General features: G+C 39.9%; 2 protein-coding genes across 5 annotated transcripts; both read left to right on the top strand.

The window, feature by feature from the left end:
• Positions 1–558: 558 nt before the first annotated feature.
• kcnmb2a (potassium large conductance calcium-activated channel, subfamily M, beta member 2a) lies at positions 559–7,353 on the top strand. Of its 2 annotated transcripts, XM_026313612.1 has the most exons (7): positions 608–672; positions 3,852–3,985; positions 4,448–4,557; positions 4,944–5,066; positions 5,185–5,355; positions 5,618–5,813; positions 6,107–7,353. In XM_026313612.1, exons 4-7 carry the CDS (start codon positions 5,008–5,010, stop codon positions 6,389–6,391), a joined length of 711 nt encoding a protein of 236 aa, XP_026169397.1. In that variant the 5' UTR covers positions 608–672; positions 3,852–3,985; positions 4,448–4,557; positions 4,944–5,007; the 3' UTR covers positions 6,392–7,353. The 2 variants fall into 2 exon arrangements, with proteins under 2 accessions (XP_026169396.1, XP_026169397.1); XM_026313611.1 differs by lacking the exon at positions 3,852–3,985 and having other exon boundaries at positions 559–672.
• Positions 7,354–8,293: 940 nt separating this feature from the next.
• On the top strand, positions 8,294–20,578 carry LOC113134226 (phosphatidylinositol 4,5-bisphosphate 3-kinase catalytic subunit alpha isoform). Of its 3 annotated transcripts, none has more exons than XM_026313474.1 (21): positions 8,294–8,741; positions 9,635–10,046; positions 10,300–10,509; positions 10,636–10,886; positions 11,080–11,325; positions 11,511–11,596; positions 11,687–11,792; positions 12,593–12,745; positions 13,280–13,414; positions 13,510–13,634; positions 13,796–13,877; positions 14,090–14,254; positions 14,399–14,502; positions 14,778–14,949; positions 16,183–16,289; positions 16,592–16,713; positions 16,984–17,062; positions 17,263–17,433; positions 17,543–17,660; positions 17,749–17,900; positions 18,075–20,578. In XM_026313474.1, exons 2-21 carry the CDS (start codon positions 9,695–9,697, stop codon positions 18,343–18,345), a joined length of 3,207 nt encoding a protein of 1,068 aa, XP_026169259.1. In that variant the 5' UTR covers positions 8,294–8,741; positions 9,635–9,694; the 3' UTR covers positions 18,346–20,578. The 3 variants fall into 3 exon arrangements, with proteins under 3 accessions (XP_026169259.1, XP_026169257.1, XP_026169258.1); XM_026313472.1 differs by having other exon boundaries at positions 8,294–8,845; XM_026313473.1 differs by having other exon boundaries at positions 8,294–8,855.
• Positions 20,579–22,234: the final 1,656 nt, after the last annotated feature.

Genomic DNA, 22,234 nt, shown 5'->3' with positions numbered 1-22,234 from the left:
TGAAAATGGAATATCGGTTTTGATCTCAAATATGGTTTGGTCTTGGTTACAAATATGTAACTTTCAATTATTACCAAAACATTACCCAAACAGGCCTTTGATACTTGTCCAGACCTACTAAACAATTACTAATAAAATGATGACCACCAAAAATCAAAGGAATTTCATGTGATCTGTTGATAATCAGCTGGGCAGGACCCAACACCGCCTCCCTACGCAATTTGTCTTTCTCCATTTTCTGAGGTGGCAGAGACATCTAGTGGCCAGAATAGAAGCAAGTTGAAGACAGAAGACTGCCTGTACTTACTGACTACACATTAGCTTCATGTAATGGCAGCTTTGGAAATAAACTTCTCTTAAATTCTCCTTGTCTGTGGATGTGCAGCAGTGTCTGTGACACACAGAGCAACAGGTCCCCAGTGCAGCCAGTCAGACCCAACTGAGTTACATTGGAGATTCATAGAGCTGGACCAACTCTGTTTAAGCATGGCAACATTGTGCAGGGAACTCATATTACTAAGACACGTATGGCAGGCATCTTGTACACTTGGGGTGCGAGTTTAAATAAGAGGTAGCCAGCTGCTGTCCCTGGGAGCCCAAACCATGGTGGAGAGCCACAGCTGACAGTTGTACCCCAATGCCTGGATTGCTTTAACAACCGAGCGACAAGAGGTAGGACCTCAATGATTGGACATAAAAGCACTGCTATTTCAACTCAGCTTATTAATATTTGAAAGCCCAAAGGAAGAGATCATTATAGCCACCAGGGCGAAACACAGAGACTCTGAATACAGAAAGCATAAACCATGTGTCTAATAATGATCCAGCATACAACACAGCACATAGCCAGGAATACAAAAGAGTTTCAATCTTTTTAAAGGCTCTTTTATGTTGTATTCATTTTGCTACAATGTGGACTTTGTGACTGGCCTGCTGAATAAGCTTATTCACAGTATATTATGAGTACATTATTACAATTTTGCCCTGATGAATCATAATTTGACCATTCATCATGTTCTCCAATCTGTTTGATGAACAAGACAGCAACAACTGCAAAATACACCACATACAATTACAAATGGATGACAAGGTTTTGACATCACATTGTACAATTACATGAACAGTATGTATAGTATGATTGAGACATGCAGCTCAGTATGCATTGCACTGTGAACACTAGTCACTTGTCAGTGTGCACCTCAGGTTAATGTTTGCTGCTTTGTTATGCATCTGTGGGGTGCTGCAGTGGAGCATGTGACTTTTTTAAGGCACCAAACACTCAGGCATCTGATAATAAATAAAAAATACCAACAAGTATGGCTTTGCATTCCACAGTCCTGTTAAGCATGCAAGGTGAGCATAAACGACAATCCATCCATCATTTTATATAGCACTAATCCTATCTAGGGTCGTGGGGGTGAGGCTATAGCCAATCCCAGCCGTGTGAGATCTGCAGGACACCCTAGACACATCTCCGGTATTTTACAGGGCTGACACATATGGAGAACATTCCCACTTACAGGTAGTTTGAAGTCAACAATTAACCTAACTCCGACGTGCATGTGTAAAGACTGTGGGAAGAAGCCAGAGTACTCATTGAAAATCCACACAGACATGGGGAGAACATATAGGCCCAGGGTCAAATTAGGTTTAAGCCAGAACATGGCTAATCACGTAACCACTGTGTCACCCTGACTAAACTATTACTGAGCAAAAATTGTAGGCTTGAGGGTTAGTCTTCAGACCTTGGACTAGTGCCTCTGTCTCACATTTATGATATACATTTTGAATAAACTCAAAAAAATCCAATGAAAGAAAAAATTATATTTCAGTTTGTGTCTCTTTGTAATTGTCTTGTTTCTCATTGTGGTCATTTTGCGGCGCCTTGCAGTTGTTTTGTACCCTTGCTCCTCTTATTTGTTTGTAATCATTTTGCATCTTCGTGTAGAAGTTGTGTCCCTGTGTTTTTGTCTAATCTTGTCATTTTGTGCCTTTGTATTCATTTAGTGTCTATAATTGTTATGTTTCTCTTTTTTTTTTTGTCTTTTTTGCCCTTGTAGTACTTCTTAATGTTCTTGTGCTGGTTTTATGTCTCTTTGTGGGTATTTTGTGTCACCTTGTGGATGTTTTGCATCCATTTGTGTCTCTTTTGTGACATTCTGCAGGTGAGGCAGAACTTTCACTTATGGTTGAATTTGTACATTTACTTGTTCAGAGGAGAGAAGTAGAAATATGAACCAAGGAAATACCCAATAAGAATATACAATGAAGTCAGTTGATCCTATCTATCTCTGGCTCAAAATATGTGGTTGGATGGATGCAATAAAATAACACTTCACTGAAACTCCATTAATGGGAAATTCAGGTGTTATAGCAGAAGGGAATACAGAAAGCTAGGATACTGTGATGTGCAGAATAATAGCAATAATACTGTAATAATACAATATAATACTATTGAGAATAAAAAGGAATTGACCAATGAGAGAAGTGTGTGTAAAGCTGTGCACTTGGACCAGTCATTCCAAAGTTACTAATTTATTTGTACTTGTTAAGGAGCAGTGATGTAGGTTGTGAAGTTTGATGGCAGCAGAGACACAAATCTATGGTAGTGCTTCATCACAAACAAAGGTTGGTGCTAAATGTGCTGCTCAGAGGGACATGATGTGTAATGGTCAGCAGTTTGACCATCACCATCCTCTTTCCTGTCTCCTCTACTGAGTCCACAGCACACCCCGGACAGAGCTGGTCTTCCTTTTCCCTTTGTCCAGTCTCTTTCCGTCTGCCGTTGTGGTGTCTTTTTTCTCCATTCTAACTTATTGTTGAGGTAGACACCCAGGTATGTGAACATCTGAACAGGCTCTATATCTATCCTGCAAATGTTTACCAGTCTGGTTGGAGCATGTTTTTCATTAGACTTTTCATTAAACAGTTCATTAAACTGATAACAGGAAAATTTGAACAGTATGTTCCTGCTGGGATAAGCAGTTTCACACTATAGGGCTGGGTGCTGGTGCATTTCCTCAGGCGCACAAAGATTGGCTCCCTCCACTGTTTCATGTGGTGACACTGCAGAGTCAGTAGCTTTGTAAATAAACAGTGATATAAGGAAATGAGCAAAGACATATAAAGTCATTTTTTGTAGTTGGTCACTGTCATTCACAGCCATTTTTCACCCAATGACTACATGATTGATGCTGATTTGGTTAATGGCTTCAGTAATTTCAAATTTCAGATTTTCATCAGTGTCTTCTTCTTGATTCAAATGAATTAACTTTTTTTTGTTGCCTCAAATGAATACAATGTCAATTTTGATAAGTGATGATTTTTTTAAATTGCAGAAACAGTGTTTTATGTGAAAAAAAAGTCTGGAATGGAAAAATTAGAATATTATTTTGAACATTTGACCAAATCTATGGAGTTTGTTAGGACTGCCCTAAAGGGTGAGGTCTAAAGCATGGGTGAGAGTGCCCTCTCTGTACTGTCCATTATTAAAGACTGTCACCATTCATTCCATTTAGGTTATTAGGTAGGAGGTCACCTGTCCCTGCATGTCCTGCCTCTATGTGTGAGGCACATCTACCAACATATGGACAGCCCATTAAATCTATGACTTGATGTAAAGTAGACACAAGTTGTAAGGCGATCTTTCTGAACATGTGTGTGTCCTTGTTCAGCTGAAATCAATACAGTTATGTGTGGAACCTGAAGCACTCATGTGGCAGTTGTTACCCTGCTTTTACAGGACAGCAAAGTTAGAACATCAGAACAAAAAAATCACATACAGTAAGTGCTATTCTTTGTTGTATGCAAAATAATGTGGAATGTGTTGAAAAATGTATGGTTTTCCTCAGATGTCTTGAGTCACACTGGGGTCGTGTCTCAGCAACATTTCCCCTAAGCAGCTGGGAATGTAATACAATAAGGAAATTACTCATCTAAGAAGAACTTTGGCTTGCTTTCCAACTATTCTGCTCCAAGCACTCTGGTGAGGTTGCTATCCCTCACAAAAATGAAAATAGCCTGCTCATTATGCACAAATGTTAGTGGACTGAATGGTAGAATGCCGAATATAAAAATCTAACTCATTCAGTACAGATTGTTATGCATTCAAAGGGGAGCAAATAAACAGCATGATCTGATTGTTGACTCCCATTTGATTGAGCACACGTTTGATGTGAAGCAGGGTAGTGACATTACTGCTTTATATTACCAAATGACCACACTTAGCTAATAGTTTAACCATTTAAATATATTTGTTCTGGAAATCTCCAGAGTGGATTTGCATTGAACCAGTAATGAAAACAGTAATCCTTGAATTTAGCTCTAAACTAATAACTTACACTGTCTCAGTTGCACATTCATTAGCATCTGAATCAGGGCTAATGTTATTTATGATTTTTAAAGCTACACACTGTATGTAGCAATAAATGCTGTGTTTCCTGCAAAGCAACCGAGGACCTACAGGGTGCCAGAGGAGGCACATGCAAGGAATTGTTGCTGTGCCAAGAAGGATCCAGTGACTTTTTGTTGACAGCAGAAGTGTTCAGGATACAACAGGTAGATTTTTCATCAGCATTAACACCATCTTCATCTTTTGCTGTCCTCCCTTTTAGCGTTTATATCATTGCTTTGTGTTCAAAATGAGATGAGTCCACTTTACCAGGGGTGTCTCCTGTGCCAGCGCTTTATAAAACCCAGAAAATCAGGAGAAAATCAGGAGCTGCAGGGCTATTTAGAGCATTTATGTTTCTTTTGTACAAAATTGGACATATTTATGAAAATCTTGAGCTTGACAGCAAATATCTACCACAGGTATCATAGAATTTAGTTTGGGATTTGGGATTTCTGAAATGCCCATGAACTTTAAAGTGAAAGTATATTTCAGTCTAATAAAACTGTTAAGATTCAGGACAGCTAAATATAAAATTTGCTATAATTCACAGGTGTTTTCAGCAATCTTTCCATTGTGCTTCATTGAACAAAAGAGGACGTGGATCATTGGGAAAAATGTTCTTTGTGACAAGGGCCAAAAATACTGCAGGGTCTGGGAAAGGAAATGAAAGGAGGTAAGTGATTTATATCATTTCAGGCTTAAGAATTTAATTAAAATGTGGAGGTTTAAAGGGTGCTTTGCATGTACTTTCTGTGCAATAGCTTTCAAATAATGACTCCTCCTTTTATCAGGTCAATCTACCAGAAGTTTCGTGAGGTAGATTTATTGGACAAGAGGAAGACAGTGACAGCTCTAAAGCCTGGAGAAGATCGGGCGATTCTTTTGGGGCTTGGAATGATCCTCTGCTCTGTCATGATGTACTTTGTCCTGGGGATCACCACACTACGCTCCTATGCAGACAGGTACAGGCCTGTTGATAGAACTGTCTCTTTTACACCATATGAAGAAGTTTACTCTGACTTTCCCGTGAAAAATATGTTTTATTCATCAGATGTGCTTGTTGACAAACTACTTTTCAGTGCTCTTTCAACCTGAAAATTTCAATACTTTATAAAACTAGATTTTCAGGAGCAAATTATACCCCAAGCTGGGTTGATTTCATACCACGAGAAAACCAAAATGCTTTTTGCATTAAATCTGATCTTCATTTAAATGTCAACACAGTGTGTGGACACAGGAGGGTGTTTGTGTTGTACTCAACTCTACGGTCACAGCAGACATGAACTGTTCCTACAACTGTGGGTCAGACTGCTGGAGAGTCTCCAAATACCCCTGTCTACAGGTCTATGTGAGCGTCAATAACACTGGCCGTGTCAGCCGTTTATCTCACAATGAAGAGACCCAGGACACCAGCTCTGAAGTGAGTACTGTGCCAGAGGGAAAATACAGGGAATTACTGAACCGTTTCAAATGTTGATAGCGGCTGTCAGATGTTGGCTTGGTTGTAGATGTACTCTGTAAAAAATTCAGAGAATGTTAGCTGATAGGATTTGGAATATTTCCTGGTCAAGCTGAAAGATGATACATGGAGAGTGATGTGTTCAGTAGTGTGAAATAAAAAAAAAATCCAATCCCCTCATTACCACAACAAAAGGTTTGAACAAATTATTGCCCTCTATATAACCTCAGTCTCCTTCAAACCTGTGTTTGCAGTGTTTTTATGTGCCCAGATGCCAGAAAGACAGATTGGCTATGCATGGTGTGGTAATGAACATCTCGGAGCGCCTGAAGACGAACCAGCAGATCCTCTGTTACTACGACCCCAGCGAGCAGCAGGAGACTGTTCTCCTGACCCGGTTGTATGACCACAGCGTTGTCTTCCATTCGCTGCTCTGGCCCTCCTGCATGTTCACAGGAGGGGCCCTCATTATCATGATGGTGAAGCTCACCCAGTATCTCTCCAGACTGTGTGAAGAGATAGGGAAGGTCAACAGGTGAAATACAAGCAAAAGCTGGGAAAGCCAGCATGTTGGTAGTTTGGTGATGGACATATGATATGAAAGGGATTGTTTTAACCAAATTACCTTGCTGTGACCTCTTGCAAACTTTCCTCTTCAGCTGATACATTTACAGCTGACTTTCCCTCTGGATCCAGGATGTTTATAAAAGTGAACTGAATGTTCCAAGGCGGAAACTGTCAGACATGTAACTGGAAATTATACAGGGAAACTATGACTGGATTTTGCATGGTGTTGAGTTGAAGTATTGTAAATTATTCTGAGGTTATTTGTTTACAAGGAAGTTCATTCTGCCTGGAATCTGAAGTACGGTGTATTATGATCATCTGCCTGCCATCACATATATAATAATAAGAACCAAACAGACAGAGCTGACACTGCTGTCTTTCCAAATATGCCTTGTGTGTTTGTGGTTGTTAATGCTTTGCAATGTTACCGTGATACAGTTTTGAATTTTTTTTTTTTGATAATCTCATGTTTTCTAAAACAGTCACATGCTCTTATTTAAACCCACTATTCAAATTACCAATTAATATACAGGCCCTTTATTATGAAATATGGTGCTTTATGTTTAAACACAAAGCCTAACATACTACTATGCACATTCAGTGAATCTCACTGAGATGCTTATATGCAATTACCGCATCCACCTAAACTGGTTATCTCTTAATAAAAACAGCAATTTAATGGACTTGTTGTGGTGCATTTGCAGTGACACTGCTCTAACGCACACTGTGGCTGTGCAGTTGTAATAAACAATCCTCTCCCCAGGTTATTTGAAAACTAGAAAGCAGACCGAGAGCAAGGCAATACACAGGGAAATTCATGAATCACACATTTAGCTAAATGCTTTCTTTCACTTTATGTTCTCTCCTTCGAGGCTCTGTTAAAGTTGGTCTCCATTTCCGCAGTTAACAGAGACGGATTATGTGTTTGTTTTTTTTGTTTTTTTTGCACCATTCACTGTTATGAAAGTGTGATAAACCTCTTAAAGTCTTTAAAGTGTTTGAAACCCACTTTCAGATTTTTGAAAACCTCTAAAGATTGAAAAAACAAAAGACTGGGAGCCACACTCGCAAAGGATTAGGTGTCCTCCAAAATGGTGCTAAAAGTCCCAGTGAGGATGTTCATCTAAGACTTTTTTCACAAAACTGCTGAGAACAACTTTCAGCAAAAAAACTGGGCAAGCTCCTGGGATAGCAGAAGAGATGGAGTTGGCATTGCTGCTGTGGATGACATTGTACTTCATGAATAAACCTACCAGCTTTTCTCAACAGGTTAATTGGTGACAAGTCTTTGTTAGTGAAAGTGAAAGTATTCATCAGTGATGTGTGGACTGAATCCATCAAAACATGGTATATGACTACAACTGTGAGTGGGTGTTAATGACTTAGCAAGTCCTGTAAACTACCTCTAACTTCCCTCAGACTAAGCACATAGGGTACTTTTTACACTAAAAGGCTTTGTGAATTACACATTTAGACATCCTGAATTTAGGAGCAGCATGTCCATTATTTTTAAAAGATTCCCTGATTCTGCCACTTTCAGCTTTAAGATGAACTCTAAAAATCAATATACTGTCAAATCATTCACTGCTCTTTTCACATATAGCCCACATCAGTCCAGGTCTACATAAACAAACAACCAAAAAAAATCACTAATCCAGATTAGACCTGGACTAGATTAACATGGAGTGTGTACGGTTTGTTTAAAACAGTTTCAGAATTGTAAAACTGTATTTTCAATAGGTTCGCTGTTCATCTAGTCCAGATGTGACAAGTCTAAGTACAGATGTTGTTGGTCTAGACCAGGTCTGATGTGGTCTCATGTTGTAAATTAAGTTTCCCTTTAACTTCCCTCTTATCTGTCGAATCAGAAGCCAACTTCAGTGTGTGGCTTTGGGCTCTGCCTGTGACTGTACAGCTCAGCAGCTTTGGCTCCGTCTCTTCTGTTCTTCTGGGACATTTCTGAAAGGGAATTTTAGCCCCCATCCAAGAAAACAGTGAACAGGTTGTTTTAGTTGAATTCCTCAGTTTCATCTCATGACAAAGTGTCTTCTCCCGGAGCTGAGCCCTCGGAGCTGTGTGTGGGAGGGCGGGCCATGACGATGACCCTGCTGGTCGGGCAGGCTAGCAGTGCAGAGCTAGCGTGCTACCAAAGTGTGGAGTTCATTTTCGGGACAGCACAATGACGATCATCCTGAAGTGTTATAGACTCACTCCCTTACAGCATATCGACAGCATCGCTGGGAGCTAGAGACGTGTCTTATCGGGGCTGTCCCGACAGCCGAGTGTCACTGGATGGACCAGAGCTGGAGCTAGCGCCGCTGGGTGAGACTCCACAGCGGGCACGGATGGGACTTACTCGGCTAGCTGCTCGTGAATGTGCTGGCTGACTAGCTTCTCGGCTAACCGGGTGGTGTTAGCTGTCACAGGTAGCATTAGGTTTGTTGGTTCATGTTTTGTTGTGTGCTCCCTGCTAACGGGTGATCAAAACAGCTACCTAGCTAGTTCAACACACAGCAAACTTTGGGGTCGCACCCTGTGGTGCAGCACCGACAGGCTTCGTTAGCTCATGGCGATGCTTTCGTGTAGTCAGTGACATTGATCTGCTTAGTGAACTTGTTTAGCACGGTTAGCTAGCTAGCTGGCTAAGAAACACCGCCTAATGTTAACCCACTAAGCCGCAGCACAGCCAAGAATCCCGCCGAGGTGACCGTCCGGTGTGACCCAGCAGCTAACCCGTGTTAGTGTTAGCCGCGCTGGGTTAATGCTGGTTAGCTACAGCTTTGTTTACATGGTGTCACTGCTTCCTCCTGACTTAGCACGACTTAGTTTAACCCGAAACTTTTTGGTTGGCTCTGTTTTTCTGTCTTTCAGGCAGTGACAGGTGATATTACACTGTTATTGAATAAACTGTGTTAGCTTCATTTAGTGGAAGCTGCATAGTTCACAGTTGTTATAAATGTGGTGCTATCATCTGACAAGAGCATTTATTGGCTTTATCAATATGGGAAGAGCAAAATATACAGTGGTCCCACTATATAACATTCATTTCACATATTTCATAAACCTTTAGTCAGTTCCTGTCAGTTTGGGATGGTTTTAATAGTGTTTATTTAGCATTTTAATATACAACTGTAACTTCTGTGAAAACGTTTTGTATTTATTGTGCCCAAGTCAGTGGTTCTCATATCATTCTCTTTTTTCATTATTTCCCACAGTTGACAACCCTCATCTGGTAATTGCCAGGGCCTGAAAAGAGCGGATTTGGTGGGACGACCATGCCTCCCCGGCCCTCCTCAGGAGAACTATGGGGGATGCACTTGATGCCCCCCAGCATCCTTGTGGACTGCCTTCTGCCAAATGGCATGATTCTCACATTGGAGTGCCTCCGGGAGGCCACACTGATCACAGTCAAGCACGAGCTTTTCAAAGAGGCCAGGAAGTACCCTCTCTACCATCTGCTGCAGGAGGAGAGCTCCTACATCTTTGTCAGTGTCACACAGGAGGCAGAGCGGGAAGAGTTTTATGATGAGACCAGGAGGCTGTGTGATCTTAGGCTCTTCCAGGCTTTCCTCAAAGTTATTGAGCCAGTAGGCAACAGAGAAGAGAAAATTCTTAACAGAGAGATAGGTATAGTTCTTGATTTATTTCACACACACAAAACGACCCTATTGTAGTATACAGTAATGTACTGTAACAGCCTTGGCAATGTCATTCCCGACGGTGAGGAGGATTAATATAATACTGTTGGCTATAGCTGGTCACAGTATATATTGAGTCTGGAGTTGCACTGTACTGTTGTTTCATGTCATGAAAAATGTATCAATCTGAGGTTAATGGACCCATAAGTAAGTTTTCTAAATGTCTTATTTTTCCCTTGCAGGTTTTGCTATTGGAATGCCTATATGTGAGTTTGATTTGGTAAAAGACTCAGAAGTGCAGGACTTCAGAAGAAACATTTTAAATGTTTGCAAAGAGGCTGTGGACCTCAGAGACAGTAATGGACCTCACAGTCGAGCTTTGTACGTCTATCCACCTAATGTAGAATCTTCAGCAGAACTTCCCAGACACATCTATAACAAGCTGGACAAAGGTAAGAAATTTTACTTATTTTTTAATAAAAATGTCTATTTTTTTAATTTATTTTTTTAAACATTCACATGTAAAGTGATTTCATTTTCACATTTCTAACCATGATCTTTTGTTTTATTCCCCTCAGGTCAAATCATCGTGGTCATTTGGGTTATTGTGTCACCCAGCAATGACAAACAGAAATATACCTTGAAAATCAACCATGACTATGTGCCAGAGCAGGTGATCGCAGAAGCCATTCGTAAGAAGACGCGTAGCATGCTGCTGTCCCAGGAGCAGCTAAAAATGTGTGTGCAAGAGTATCAGGGAAAGTACATCCTTAAAGTCTGCGGCTGTGACGAGTACTTGCTGGAGAAATACCCTCTAAGTCAGTACAAGGTAATCTAATTTCCTCTGAGCATAGCTGATTATCAGTATCATTGTACTTAGAGGGAGGGGAGATCCACTTCACGTATGAAAATATTGTACAGTCCAAATGTGCTTGACAACTTATTTTGTCATTTATATGATATGAATAGCTTCAAAATGTGACAAATGCTGCTACTTCAAAAAGTCACTTTGTCCTCAACAGTATGTGCGCAGCTGCATCATGCTGGGACGGATGCCCAACTTGATGCTAATGGCAAAAGACAGCCTGTATTCCCAGCTACCCATGGACAACTTTACTATGCCATCATATGCAAGGCGAATATCCACAGCAACCCCCTACATGAATGGGGAAACAGCCACCAAGTCTCTGTGGACTATCAATGGAACGCTGAGGATCAGGATACTGTGTGCCACTTACGTCAATGTCAACATCAGAGACATTGACAAGGTACAAATGCAGTACCTGAATGTGACACTGTATCCACTGTATCTTGTTAATTATTTTCTGCTTTGGTTTAAATGAAATAAACTCTTAAACTCTCTATCCTCACTTTAAGCAGCCAGGAATGCAGTGAAAGATACCTTTAACACTTAATGGCTTATTATATAAATCTGTTCTTGTGGCTGCTCTAGATCTATGTCAGGACTGGGATATACCACGGTGGAGAGCAGCTGTGTGACAATGTCAATACTCAGCGTGTGCCCTGTTCAAACCCAAGGTAGTATACAATCAAGAACAGTATTTCATACTCAGCTTTGCAACTGAAATGCTGTTTATTACTATCTTAATGTTTTCTTGTTTACTCCAGGTGGAATGAGTGGCTGAACTACGACATGTACATTCCAGACATCCCTCGTGCTGCTCGCCTTTGCCTTTCTATCTGCTCTGTGAAAGGAAGAAAGGGAGCTAAAGAGGTTAGCAGTAAAAGCTGAAATGCTAAACTAAAGTTATAATGCTTAAGATTTGTATCCTTGATGATTTTGTGATGCCCACAGATACAGTGCAGCCAAACAAACTCACAGTATGATAACAAAGAAGTAAATATGTGATTGGCCATTTTCCATTTAAATGTTTATCTTACAACTCCTGATCTAACAGCTGCTTGTATTTAAAACTGATCCTTTGTCCAGATGTGCTGTACATTTATGCATTTTTGATGAACAATAACCCTAACATCTGTCACATATCTATACGAGTTCACAATAAATGCTACCCTGCTTTTTATCAGTTGAAAGCATTTAATGTGAACCAGCATTAGTAGGAATTATTTGGTTGGCATTAGCTGTAACATAATAGAGCTCTAATAGTGTTAGAGGAGCTGTCAACGATGGATTTGCTATGAATCCCTCACACTGAAGTAGGCACTTTGCGTGCAGTGAAGATATGTTGGACTCCAACAGTAAACAAATACAGGGGTAATTACAGATTTAAATTTCATGTACTGATCATTGCTGAAAAATCTACCCATAAATAGTGTCAAAAACGGTATTTGATTTGATAAAGATATTAAGGATTACAGCTTGAAAAAGGTTAATTCAACAATTCTCAGATATTAAGATGCAGTATGGTTGTTTAAATTTGTATTCGGTTAATGAAGGCATGGGAAATAAGAAACCTCCCTGTGTTACATACTGCACCTGTGTGTTTCATAGCCCCAAGTTGTTGACTGTTTAATTATTTTCATATGCATCATCTTACTGGTATTTTCCTGTAGGAGCACTGTCCTCTCGCCTGGGGCAACGTCAACCTGTTTGACTACACCCACACACTAGTAGCAGGGAAGATGGCTCTCAACCTATGGCCGGTCCCACACGGCCTGGAAGACCTGCTCAACCCTATTGGTGTCACAGGCTCTAACCCCAACAAGGTGAAGAGAAAATGTCAACATTATGAGCATAATGTTCATGTACTGTTTGTGCTTGCAGTGGTGTCTCATATTTGTTTTTGCAGAACAAATATTGTGAGGTGTGCCAGAGAGAATTAAAATATTAATGGGTGTTGCTCTCTGTTCTGTCACAGAAGAGTGTTAACTGGAAAATGTTTTTGAAAACAAAATACAGAATTGCAAATGTCAGAACAAATTAAAATGATGTCATTGTGCACAGTTAAAGCGTATTTCTTTCAGAGACACGGAGCGAAATAGACCACTGTAAAACTAAGAAATTAGAATAACATGGCACAAAACATCAACTTTATCCTAATATTTCAAGCTGCTTAAATATATATTATGCTTGGCTCTGGTGCTGACCTCTAAGCCCCATGATCCAGTTTTAATTGAGCTGGATTTAAGCTGCCTCAGTTTAAGTAACCAAGCTTCTTATCTCATTTGACACTGGAATCTCTGTTTTGTTGATTACACCTTGAATGACCTTCCCCCTTTTACCCCTTTCTGAACTTGCAGGAAACCCCTTGCCTTGAGTTGGAGTTTGACCATTTCAGTTGCCCCGTCAAGTTCCCTGACATGACCACCATAGAGGACCATGCAAACTGGAATATTTCCAGAGAGCTCGGCTTTAATTACTGCCACACAGGTTTGGTAAGATACCAATCATTTTTTTTAGCGTTTGTTTTGCTTCACATATCATGAGATTTGATTTTCATTCAGCTTAACTGTGTTTTCTGGTTTCTTAGAGTAACAGACTGGCGCGTGACAACCCCCTAACTGACAGCGACAATGAGCAGCTACGGCAGGTGTGTAACAGAGACCCGCTCTCTGAAATCACTGAGCAGGAGAAAGATTTTCTGTGGAGGCACAGGTAATACGTGTTTGGTTGTACACCATTATACATGTGGATTGAGAGGGTGTGGCAAAGGTCTACATCACATTTGACACAAGAGTCGTTGAACTGTCGAATGGGGCTAGATCTTATCTAGATATTATACAACTAATCTTTTCTTTATCTCTGAACTGTTTTAGACAAGACTGTGTCAATATGCCAGAAATCCTTCCCAAGATCCTCCTGGCTGTGAAATGGAACTCCAGAGATGAGGTTGCACAGGTAAGATCAGGTTCTACTGCTGACACTCCTTTATTTTGTCGGGGAAATCTTATCGGGAAGTAGGTGTGTGCTTAAAATAGTGATGTAAATGCAACTCAGCTAATTTGTACACAGATGGTCAACGCTACCTCATTCATTGTGCGACTGATTAGAATTTTAGGAATACTGAAGTTATAAATTGGTAGTCAGTTTATGTTTGTTCTTTATTTCAGATGTATTGCCTTTTGAAGGACTGGCCTGCTATCAAGCCAGAACAAGCCATGGAGTTGCTGGATTGCAATTTCCCAGATCCTATGATCAGAGAGTTTGCCGTAAAGTGCCTTGAGAAATACCTAACTGATGACAAGCTCTCACAGTACCTCATTCAACTGGTTCAGGTGTGTTGCATGTTCATCTGGCTATAAATACAAATTAAATAAATAGTTTACATCTTTTTCATGATGGAAAGTTTCAACTTGCTGTACTACAGTGTTCAGAGACATGTTTTTATTGCATTTTCTATATTTTCTGTCTGTGTCCAGGTTCTAAAGTATGAGCAGTACCTTGATAACCCACTTGCACGCTTCCTGCTGAAAAAGGCATTAACCAATCAGAGAATAGGACACTTCTTTTTCTGGCATTTAAAGTGAGTTAGAACTGTTGGTATGAGACTTTTAAGGTCAAATTGTTTGAATGTCACTTAACTGTCTGTTCCTGAATTGTGTTGAATTTAAGGAAATTCTTTGAAAAACAACTGAGGTCTGTCAGTGGGTGCGTTGTGTTTTGTATGTGTGTATGTATATGTATATATATATGTATATATGTATATATATGTATATGTATATATATATATGCATGTACACATTTTCCATTAGGGCACACAGAAACTCTTATTTTTCTTTCTTGCCTGCGATTGCTCAGGTCAGAGATGCACAACAAGACAGTGAGCCAGCGGTTCGGCCTGCTGCTGGAGTCATACTGCCGGGCCTGTGGCATGTACCTGAAGCACCTGAGCAGACAGGTGGAGGCCATGGAGAAACTCATCAATCTCACTGACCTCCTCAAACAGGAGAAAAAAGATGAGGCACAGAAGGTGATCTGACAGCCGGCAGCTGTTAATTGTAATCCACTGAATCACTGAGTTTAATCTTGACAACACCTGGCCCCAATCTGCCCACAGAGATGCCGCAGCATAGAAGAGGGATAAGATAGTTGCCTTTTTCAATTTGCTGCTAATTATATTCCAGGCAAACCAGGATCATACATCTCTAAAAATGGAGCAATCCTTACAGTAATAGCCACAAATGAAGACGGAACATTCTCAAATAAAAGCTGGTACAAATAAGGTCAGGGGAGAAATAAGGGAGAAAAACAGCGGTTAAATTACTGCTAACTCTCCTATAATGTTAGTATATTTATCAAAATCTACATTTCAACAACATCATTTTCATCACTATCAGTTGCTTTAACAGAAATATATTTGTTGTGCTGTTTATTTCTAGTCCATTGTACTTTGCTCTGCTTTCTAAAATTATGCTGCTGTTAATGAAGGTAAATGCTTCATGTGGATGTTTTGCAGTTGAAGCTTTCTAGGAAAGTGAAAAGATTATGCCCCATGAACCTCTGGAACTGTTTTAATGAGAGGAGGGGATAGAGTGCGTATTAGGGAAAAATACAGTAAGAGCAAATTGATGCAGATAAGTAAACAGAGGCACTTCTCACTAAAATACAAAAATTTACTTTAGAAAAAGGCAACTCTCTAATATTTACTCTCAGTTTAAGACCAGGTAAAGGCACCAGCCATGATTGCGCTTTAAAATATTTTGCAGATGTGCCTTGTTTTAGTAATAATAATAAATCATTTTTAACTGTCAGCTGGCTATGTAACAAGCCATATAAAGTCATGTTAAATTTAATAGCTTACCTTTTTAAGCAGTTGTGTTTGTTAGCAAGCTAACCTGCAAACTGAATGAATGAACACGAACTCCACATGATCTGATCAGTAACTGGTGGTGATGAAATGACCTGTGACCCTCCACTTGGCACAAAATCGGTCTGATCTGTTTTACAGATCAGGTCGTAGCGTTAACAGTTTTCACTTGTTAAAGCCGCAAGCTGTACAGCAAACAAAGGGTGCATGTCATTACCCCCAAGATTCCTCTGCAAATCAGAATTTCCTGATTTACCTGTGTGAGTTTGACAGTTTTGCTGAGGAAAAACAGCAGCAAGCTGTCTGTATTTAGTGCACATTTATTAGGCTGACATGCTCCTCCAGCTGCTCAACAAAACGTTATTAATAACTCCAATGCTGTTCATCTTTTCTCAGGTACAGATGAAGTTTCTGGTGGAGCAGATGAGAAGGCCTGATTACATGGATGCACTGCAAAGCTTCACCTCACCATTGAACCCAGCACATCAGCTGGGAAACCTCCGGTACATCAGCACTCTTCTTATCTAACCCCCTCCTCTCTAGTGGTTGGCGTTTAATGTGCATTTCCTCTGCAGATGTCGCTTTTACCTTTTCCTTTTCAAGGACATTATTAGACCAAACAAAATTGTGTTTTGTATTTTAATGCAGTTGATTTAATGCAGTCATTGCTCTAGTTTGAATGAATAAGTTGAGATGAAATAATGCATGCGTTATTTTGAGTTTTTGAGCCACAAACACAAGAAGGCCTTCTGTCTGCTTTTCTATCATTTGTCTTCCTCCTCAAACATATGCCTGTCTGCTGCAGCCTGGAGGAATGCAGGATGATGTCATCAGCCAAGCGACCTCTGTGGCTTAACTGGGAAAACCCAGATATGATGTCAGAGCTGCTCTTTCAGAACAACGAAATCATCTTCAAAAATGGAGACGGTGAGTTCTGGCTGTGGATTTTCTTCTTCTATGCTTCTCTTTCACACACACAATACCTCATCTGTGCATCTTTACACTGAATTCAGAGACAGCGAGTTACATTATCTGAATCACACTCTGCTGTAGCGGATTTTGTGACCATCTGACTTTGACAGCTCTGCTGACCAAACTGACTTTGACAGCTCTTCTCGATAACTTTGATCAAAGAGCAGCTAAGCAGCTAATGTTCACTCACTGTCATCTAACTCCTCTCCCTCGCTGCCTCGGCAGATCTGAGGCAGGACATGCTGACTCTGCAAATCATTCGGATAATGGAGAACATCTGGCAGAACCAAGGCCTTGATCTCAGGTAGGCTTCTTACTTACTGCGACAGCAAGGATGCACGTACATATTAACAGGAACTGCACCTTTTATCTTGTCTATTCCATGCCTGAATGCAGATTAGTGGCAACCCCTGCAAGTCACCTCAGGTCATGTCATATAAAGTCCATCAATGCTGTCCTCATTTTATCCGCCTCCCCCTACGGTTTCTGTCCTTCCTCTCACAGGATGCTGCCATATGGTTGCCTGTCAATTGGCGACTGTGTGGGTTTGATTGAGGTGGTGAGGAACTCTCACACAATCATGCAGATCCAGTGTAAAGGGGGCCTGAAGGGGGCGCTGCAGTTCAACAGCCACACACTGCATCAGTGGCTCAAGGATAAGAACAAGGGAGAGATGTGAGTGACAAAAACAGTGATTCATACGGCTTTTCAGGTCTTCTCCAAGGTGTAGAGGTGGTGTTGTCCTCTCTGAGACAAAGTGTTTTCCATTTGTTTGATGTCGCAGGTATGACCAAGCCATAGATCTGTTCACACGCTCGTGTGCAGGCTACTGTGTAGCCACGTTTATTCTGGGTATAGGAGACAGACACAATAGCAACATTATGGTCAAAGACGATGGACAGGTAAAGATTACACTTTCACATGTTTTTCTATGTTAAAAATGCATTGTTTTCTTTATGAATGATTGATTTCCTCACCATGTTTTTATAGCTGTTCCATATAGATTTCGGCCATTTCCTCGACCACAAAAAGAAGAAGTTTGGATACAAGAGGGAGCGGGTGCCCTTCGTGCTTACACAGGACTTCTTGATCGTGATTAGCAAAGGAACTCAAGAATGTACCAAAACAAGGGAGTTTGAAAGGTAACACCAGCAGTCAACATCACTTCTTCAATGGAGTTAACAGAAAAATTTGTTTTGTTGTAGAAGTTTTACACCATTACAGGACTAAACGTCTGCCTTCTCTTTGTGGGAAATTTGTAGAAACCCCTGCCTTTCTTTCAGCTCTTTTGTAATTTTCTCCCCCTACCCCCTCAGGTTCCAGGAGATGTGTTACAAAGCGTACCTGGCAATCAGACAGCATGCCAACCTTTTCATTAACCTCTTCTCCATGATGCTGGGCTCAGGGATGCCCGAGCTGCAGTCTTTCGACGACATTGCTTACATCAGGAAGACCCTGGCCCTGGATAAGTCGGAGCAGGAGGCCCTCGACTACTTCATGAAGCAGATGAACGACGCTCACCATGGCGGCTGGACTACCAAGATGGACTGGATCTTCCACACAATTCGCCAGCACGCCATGAACTGAGATGGAAACTGACAGAGCAAAGGAGGAATGGAATGAGGCCACAACAGCACACTAAGAACCAAAAAACAGTGAGAAGCTAGTGAGGTATTTCCCCAAACACACTAAGGCCTGATTAATATTTCTCCCAGCGTATGGCTGTGAAACATTACCTGCCAACAAACCACAAAATATAAGGGTGCTCACAACGGCCTATTTCAGGGACATAAAGGCTAACTGGTCCTGTGTTACAGGTCACTAAAACTCTCCCTGCACTATGAAATTGAGAATGCAGGGTGACGTTATATTTCATTTGTCTTCTTCATAGGAACTAAACGAGCGTAATGGACCTCAACTATGTTGACCTTCTTTATGTAATCCAGCTATAGACAATTTTTTATTTTCCTTATATTTTTAATTCCTCACATTACATCTGCAACCATCAGCATTAAACATGAATATTATGAAGTGGTATACCATGAGCACAGCTGGTGTTTTTGAAAGATAAACTGACAGACTGTCACTACATTATTTCTACTACTTCCTTTGAACTGATGAAGAGCGGGGATATGTCGGCGCACACGGCCGGGCCAGCTGAGACAAAGTGAAATAAGCCTGGCAGGTGCCCACAAAATCATGATTCCTCGTACAATCACAGAAACGGTCACCAACACTCTTAGATGACATGTTGCAAACACTAACATTTGGAGCAACTGAGATGACTACTTATTTGTAGCCTACAGATGAAACGTCCTCAATTTAGAAATGGCAGATAACCGACATTTGTACAGCTGTATACCCAGGAGTTGTATGCGTTCAACGCACATTTTTGTTTTTGAGTCTATTTTCTACTGAGCCAAAGTACTTTATGTGTAACCCCCACCACTCAGCAGTCTTATTGTAAAAAAAAAAGTCACTACTATTCCAAGTCTTGTGTGTACTCATAGCACTGATCTTTGCAGTATTTGTTTTTGTTTTGTCTATCAGTATTATTGTGTGTCAGATGTTGAGGCACAAATGTCCGTCATCCACCCCATGCAGCTGGAACACAGACTGACTGCAGGAAACTTTTCTAAGCAGCTGTAGCCAGCAGTATAACGTGTTCTGAGTCTCTTTTGTTACTCAGTTGGTAAAGGCAAAATAACGCAGGAGAAAGGAACGCGTAGTGTTCCTTTAGTGTGCTGTGCTGTTACACTATGCAAGTTGTGGCCCTAATATGTACTGTATACTGCAAAAAAAAAACAAACAAACAAAAAAAAAAACAAAGTAGATGTCAGAGTAAGGCAGAGAGAGGAAGGCATCTCCCCCGGCTTGCTCACACAGAGAAGCGTGTCTGTGAACTTTGTGCACACAGTACATGGAAGAAAAAAAAATGCACAATTCCTGCACTGTACCAGTATCATTTACTCCTTCCCAACAAAATGAACTGTGAGAAAAGTCTCTGGACATTGCCCTTTGCTTTTCCTTACCAGGTTTCTATGTAGAGCTTCACTCTAAGCTATTTGTAAAATGTCTGACATGTTTCGCTTCTCCTTGTTCTCAATCACACAACAGATCATTTAAGACAGACTCTCTCTCCTGACATTTACCATATCATCCCAGATTGTGACATGAGAAGTAACCGAAGTGAATTTAAAAAAAAAAAAAACTTCCAAGTGTCTTCTTCCTACTCTGTCCCATGATTGCCGCTCTTATTGCAGGTTTGTTCTCTGAACAGGTCAGTAAATGTTCTAGCTTTACCAAATGATACATGATAGGGTGGGTTCCCGGACGATCAACTATACCTGAAAGTCCAGTTTTTGTTTTATGTTCATGGGTTAAAATGTTCAGGAAACTGAGCCTACCGAGATGCATGTGCTTCTGTACAGGCTACAGAACCGTGGGCCGGACCCAAACTGAGAGACCCCCAAAAACTTTACAGAAGAACTATCTAAATGATGCTTTTCCTATCATACTTATTATGGTTGTTTTCTGTTTGTCACACTGCATTATGCATGAGGTCTTCAAATATCTACTTTTTTTGGGTTTTTTTTTTTTGGTTTTTTTTGTTTGACCTGATGTTGTTTACTTGAATTTCATGTATAGAAATGACCTTGTTACTTGTTTGAGGTACAACAAACTCACAATGAAGGTAACAGATACTGATACTGCTACTACATGTGCAAATGCTTTCCTTGAATAATTAGAGGTAATATATTTTTGTATTTTTAAATGTACGCAAACGCGTATATGTAAGCGATAACAAAAAAAAAAAAAAGGAGGAATCTTGCATAACCTGCACCATCCTCAAACAAACCCCAGTAGACAGCTTCTAGTTGTTGAAACGATATGAATGACAAAGCAGAAGAGAATTGTTGAATGAAGGACAAGGACTAGACGCTGTTGTCAGAGTACGATCTTTACGTCAAGCAGAGATCTCTTGCCCTAAATAGACATTTGCAAGCACAATATGGAGGAAGAAGCTACCCTGCATGTTTTTAAAAGAAGCAGATTCATATGTTAATTATCTATCCATCTGTATATATCATAAAAACCTCTTCAGATACTTGTTCTGTTCATCTACATATGACCATGTCTCATAAGAAACTGTATGAATTCATTCATTGTACCATTGAATAAAAACATTTCTTCCAATTTATATAATTTTTATTACATTGTTAAACAAATAGTCTAATTTCCAAGATACTTTTGCAATGTTCAATGTGTTCAAGGTTTGGATCAGAAAATTATTCTCAGTTGTTCCATAGAAAACTGCATATGACCGTAGTTGATTAACTAGACTGATGTGGATAAACATAGAAAATGGTCTTAAGTCACATAACTTTAGAAAAGTGATTTTTTTTTTTTATAGCTAAGATACAGTAAATATATAGTTGTTTTGACAAATTGTATATTCATACAAATCTTTAAAAAGGACTTAGTAAGTACTGGATATCAAAATAATTTTTGGAGGCTGTATAAAATATTCATATATTAGTTGTTTCTGATTTACGAAATGCACAGGGACTAATCCTAATCCTAAAAGTGGAAATTAAAAAAATAAAAATTCCTGGCAGGTTTATGTATAGTAAGCTTCATTTTCAATGTCTACATTTTCTTATTTATTGCTGCTGTTTCAAACTCATCAGGGTATTTACTCATGATGTTAGTTATAAATGCATCAAAATTCCCAGAGTGATATATTGTGGCTCTTAATCTTGGAATTGAGAGCTAGTTAATTAGTCTTAAGACTTGAAGTCAGCTCCGAAATGAAGATTAAATAAAATAAATAAATAAACTTTGATAGTCAATGAATAAAAAGCTGAAAAAAATGAGTCTCTGTATATAAATGTGCCTGGAAGCCAATTATGTAAACGCTTTTCTTTTTTTAAATTTGGCCTCTGTGGACTCCGCTTTGAAAAACAGGAGTAATTAAACATATTGTTGCTTTGCATACAAACACTTAATTAGATCAACACAGATGGTTCTCATTTCTAATGGTTTTTCTGTCCTTTAACTCTTTTGAGACTTATTCAAGTAATATCCCAAACACAGAGTACTCATGCTGTGGAAGTAACTGTAGGAGATCCACCCTTGCATGTTTGGTAGACCTGCTACTGGCTGATTGGCTTGAGTGTTGGCATTCTGGGTAGTCCTTATCCATATATATAAAACACACAAGATCACTGCACATTGGATTTTGCACAAAGCTTTTTTTTTTAGCTCCCCATTTAATTGCCATTTTTCTGACTTATAAAGTTTAGGACTATTCTGTTAGGGTTTAACAAACATAGCCCATAGATCCTGTATTTCATAGCCCAATTTGTCATTGCATATTTCTGAAATATCTGAAATATCTTTGGGTTAGGAATCCTTTTGAGCTCTCTTCAATAATTTCAGAGTTCAGACCAAGTCTTAACACTAAGGATGATTT

Source organism: Mastacembelus armatus, chromosome 17 (genome assembly GCF_900324485.2).
Source record: "Mastacembelus armatus chromosome 17, fMasArm1.2, whole genome shotgun sequence".
Taxonomy (NCBI): domain Eukaryota; kingdom Metazoa; phylum Chordata; class Actinopteri; order Synbranchiformes; family Mastacembelidae; genus Mastacembelus; species Mastacembelus armatus.
Note: the sequence above shows the minus strand (reverse complement) of the source record. Positions and strands in the feature narration are given on the sequence as shown.

Bases quoted from the DNA above. Each gene is read 5' to 3' on its own strand.
- LOC113134226 (XM_026313474.1), top strand. From the start codon at position 9,695: ATGCCTCCCCGGCCCTCCTCAGGAGAACTATGGGGGATGCACTTGATG. The intron at 10,510-10,635 runs GTAAGAAATTTT...TATTCCCCTCAG, and splicing joins CTATAACAAGCTGGACAAAG to GTCAAATCATCGTGGTCATT. The intron at 17,901-18,074 runs GTAACACCAGCA...CTACCCCCTCAG, and splicing joins AAAACAAGGGAGTTTGAAAG to GTTCCAGGAGATGTGTTACA.
- kcnmb2a (XM_026313611.1), top strand. From the start codon at position 5,008: ATGTTCTTTGTGACAAGGGCCAAAAATACTGCAGGGTCTGGGAAAGGA. The intron at 5,356-5,617 runs GTACAGGCCTGT...ATGTCAACACAG, and splicing joins CTACGCTCCTATGCAGACAG to TGTGTGGACACAGGAGGGTG. The intron at 5,814-6,106 runs GTGAGTACTGTG...CTGTGTTTGCAG, and splicing joins CCCAGGACACCAGCTCTGAA to TGTTTTTATGTGCCCAGATG.